Source organism: Callorhinus ursinus, unplaced genomic scaffold, assembly GCF_003265705.2.
Source record: "Callorhinus ursinus isolate GAN/ISIS: 27379988/994484 unplaced genomic scaffold, GSC_fseal_2.0 scaffold52, whole genome shotgun sequence".
NCBI lineage: Eukaryota > Metazoa > Chordata > Mammalia > Carnivora > Otariidae > Callorhinus > Callorhinus ursinus.
The window spans coordinates 1,662,863-1,666,726 of record NW_027397114.1 but is presented as its reverse complement, the minus strand read 5'-3'; the positions used below and the strand labels follow the sequence as shown (position 1 = coordinate 1,666,726).

The following is a 3,864-nucleotide window of genomic DNA, read 5'->3' as shown; positions in this document are numbered from 1 at the left end:
AAGAAAAGAAAATGTCACCTTAAACTTCATGTTGGCCTATCTAGCAGTTGATGTCAATTTTTTTTTGCAAGTAAATCATCCTACAGAAAAAAAATCTGCAATCTTGCCAAAATATATGGTTGCCTCTGATCATCTTAGCTGCCTTTCCATTTCCCCCGACCATCCCGCCCAGCCCACCTTAACAACTTCTAAAGGACACACACACACACACACACACACACACACACACGTTTTGGGATGGGGTAGGTATAAGATGAATTCTCTCTTTCCACCAACAGTCCTTCCTTTCTCTCCAAATTATGGATAATGAGGCCAGTAGTGTAATTAAATTTAGAAAGGTAATTATTGAAATAATCTCAAAAATGGTGGTGTCTGCAATGTAACAAAACTCACTTTATAGCTATCAGAGCCACCTGGAATGTGATAAACACTTTGTGTTTGCAACCCCAGATGCTGTACCAAAGGAAGTGCCATATTAGCAAATTACCACAAGAACCCACTACATTCAACTCATTTTGATTCTGTAATGAGAACTCCCATTCAACAGGAATAACTTTAAGATGTGACTGTTAAATTCAAGCGAGTTTCGGAGGGGGTGCGGGCCGGAAGAAGGATGGCAGGTTTGAGGGAGTTTCTCTGGGATCCTGTCCTTAGAAGCCTGTGATTTGCAGACTGCTATGCCTTCACTTGTTCTGCTGATCACTGGAGGGCTGAAGTTTAAGGAACATTCATTGGTTCTCAAACTGAAGCACTTAGCTTTGACGCTGCAGGTCAAAACTGCAGGGGAGAATGGATAGTCCTAAAGCTTAAGCACAAATGTTCACGGAACACATACCTCACTCCTAACTCTGACCCCTATGTACTCGGTGGCAGAGAACAATTTTTCTATCCCAGCTGTCTTTGTACCTAGAATCAGGAACATGACGACCCCCCCCCCCCCCCCCCCTTTACCTACCGCCCCCCCCCCCGCCCCCAGGCCCCGCTGCCTCTTGTCTCCATCCCTTTGTGACGCCAGTGGCTTAGGTGGAGCCCTAGCATGGGACTCACAAAGGCAGGTGCAAACCACAAGCGCCTCAGTGCCCTGGGAGCTTCAGGCTGGCTTGGGCTCCGGTCCTGCTGCTCCAACCCCAAGGGCCCCTGAAAGCGAGCCCTGACACCTCCATCCTTCACCATGGCCAGCCAGTTATGCCTCCCTGCTGCCCCTCGCCTCCCATCCTTGAAACCCTTGAAGCCGCACTTGGGAGATGTCCAAGTGGGCATCTGTGTGGCGATCCAACGCAGCGACGGGCGAATCCATCTTGCTGTGGTCACAGAGATCAAAAGAGAAAACTCTTGGGTCACAGTAGAGTGGGTCGAAAAAGGAGTCAAAAAGGGCAAGAAGGTTGATCTAGAGACCATATTCCTGCTGAATCCCACGCTAGCCTCTGCGGAACACTCCACGCCGTCCTCCTTGCTGCCCTTGTCTCTGGCGCCCTCTTCAGCCATCGGGGACCAGTGCACCGCCACGCGGTGGATTGCGGCTATCCCCCAGAAAAACGAAACGCCCTCGGGGGACAGCCTGGCTCTGAGAGTCCCCAGCAATCCTTGCCTGATGAAGCAGAAAAAGTCTCCCTGCCTACGGGAAATTGAGAAACTGCAAAAGCAGCGAGAGAAGCGCAGGCGACTGCAGCTGGAGATCCAAGCCCAGCGCGCCCTCAACGTCAACATGGGAAACCCCAACTACGAGATCATGCGCATGATCGAAGAGTACCGCAGGCACCTGGACTGCAGCAAGGTGTCCAGCCTGGAGCCCCGGGAAGACCACCGGATCTGCGTCTGCGTGAGGAAGCGTCCTCTCAACCAGCGAGAGACCATCATGAAGGATCTGGACATCATCACCATCCCCTCGGACAACGTGGTCATGGTGCATGAGTCCAAGCAAAAGGTAGACCTCACTCGCTACCTGGAGAACCAGACCTTCTGCTTCGACCATGCCTTCGATGTCACCGCGTCCAATGAGTTAGTGTATCAGTTCACTGCCCAGCCGCTGGTGGAGTCCATCTTCCGCAAGGGCATGGCCACCTGCTTTGCCTATGGGCAGACAGGCAGTGGGAAAACGCACACTATGGGCGGAGCCTTTTCGGGAAGGGACCAAGATTGTTCTAAAGGCATTTATGCCCTGGTGGCGCAGGATGTCTTCCTCCTGCTCAAAACCACAGCTTATGAGAAGCTGGACCTCAAAGTCTATGGGACATTTTTTGAGATTTACGGGGGCAAGGTGTATGATTTGTTGAACTGGAAGAAGAAGCTGCAAGTCCTTGAGGATGGCAATCAGCAAATCCAGGTGGTCGGACTGCAGGAGCAGGAGGTGTGTAGTGTGGAGGATGTGCTGAACCTCGTGGAACTAGGAAGCAGCTGTCGGACTTCCGGACAGACATCAGTCAATGTCCACTCTTCCAGGAGCCACGCCGTGTTCCAGATCATCCTAAAGTCAGGAGGGAAACTGCATGGCAAGTTCTCCCTCGTTGACTTAGCTGGGAACGAAAGGGGAGCAGATACTGCCAAAGCCAACCGGAAAAGGCAGCTAGAAGGGGCGGAGATTAATAAAAGTCTACTCGCGCTCAAAGAATGCATCCGGGCTTTGGGTCAGAACAAGTCTCACACCCCATTCAGAGCCAGCAAACTGACGCAGGTGCTCCGGGACTCCTTTATTGGCCAGAATTCCTCCACTTGCATGATTGCTACGATTTCTCCAGGGATGGCCTCTTGTGAAAACACCCTCAACACTTTAAGATATGCAAATAGAGTGAAAGAATTGACTCTGGATTTAAGGCCCCACCATCGTTGTCTCTATCCGGTTGGACCTGAGGTGCCAAGGATGTTGGAAAATCACATTAGAGATTCAAAAACATCCCTTCAGAGGGATGGATTCGTTAAAATACCTTGTTTACAGACTGAGGAGGAAGAACAGGCTAAAGACATTGAAACATTCTCCACTCCATTAGTGAAGGATACAAGGACTTCATGGAAAGAATCAAGCCAATGGCCAGGGAACAACTTTCATGAGAGAGCTGGTGGGGTAAACTGTGATGTTGATTTTTGCATTGCCCAGTTACTGTCCATTTTGGATGGGAAAATAGGTGTTCTGACTGAGATTCAAAAGAAACTGAAATTATTACGAGCTGACCTCCAAAAGAAGACCAAGTGTGGTGGAGCCAATGGCAAGAGGTCAGATCTGAAATGATGGATACACTGCTGTGGCCCTTACCTCTCTTATAAAAGAAAATGTCCAAATTATCTAGATATAAAGATCCTCCTGGAAAGCTTAAAACATCTTAAAATATGCTTGTCAGAAATGTCCTCTTCTTCCTCTCTATTTCTGTAGTTTGTTTTCATTTTGTAGGACATTGGTACTCCACTGGGAACCACTTGCCTCCCAGGGACATTTGACAATGTCTGGAAACATTTTCCATTGTCAAAACTGAGTTTGAGGGGGACTGTTATACTGGCATCCATTGGGTAGAAGGCCAGAGGTGCTATGAAACATCATATGATGTACCAGACAGACTCCCACAACAAATAACTATCCGGCTGAATGTCTCAATAGTACCGAGGCTGAGAAACTTTGCTGTAGAAAGAGCTTAGTTGTGATGAAGCCAGACAGCCCCAATCTGTGATTGGGAAGGCATTGCATTGCAGATTAAAGGGACCAAAATTAGAACACACCACCGGGTACACAACGGCATAAATCTAATGATACCCACTCACAAATCTCTCTCTGTTGCATGGATGTGTAGATTCAAATTCAAATGGTTTCTGAGCTCTAGTCATAATGGGGGGGCAGTGGGGAAGCGAGGGATTTTCTTTCAGGGACTCTGTGTGAGA

At 48.9% G+C, this 3,864-nt stretch overlaps 1 protein-coding gene across 1 annotated transcript; it reads left to right on the top strand.

The window, feature by feature from the left end:
* The first annotated feature begins 1,048 nt into the window (after positions 1–1,048).
* KIF2B (kinesin family member 2B) lies at positions 1,049–3,323 on the top strand. The gene has a single exon (XM_025859342.2). The coding sequence runs from the start codon at positions 1,172–1,174 to the stop codon at positions 3,221–3,223; it is 2,052 nt and encodes a 683-aa protein (XP_025715127.1). The 5' UTR covers positions 1,049–1,171; the 3' UTR covers positions 3,224–3,323.
* The last annotated feature ends 541 nt before the right edge of the window (positions 3,324–3,864 follow it).

Excerpts from the sequence above, each read along its gene's own strand:
- KIF2B (XM_025859342.2), top strand. The coding sequence starts at position 1,172 with ATGGCCAGCCAGTTATGCCTCCCTGCTGCCCCTCGCCTCCCATCCTTG.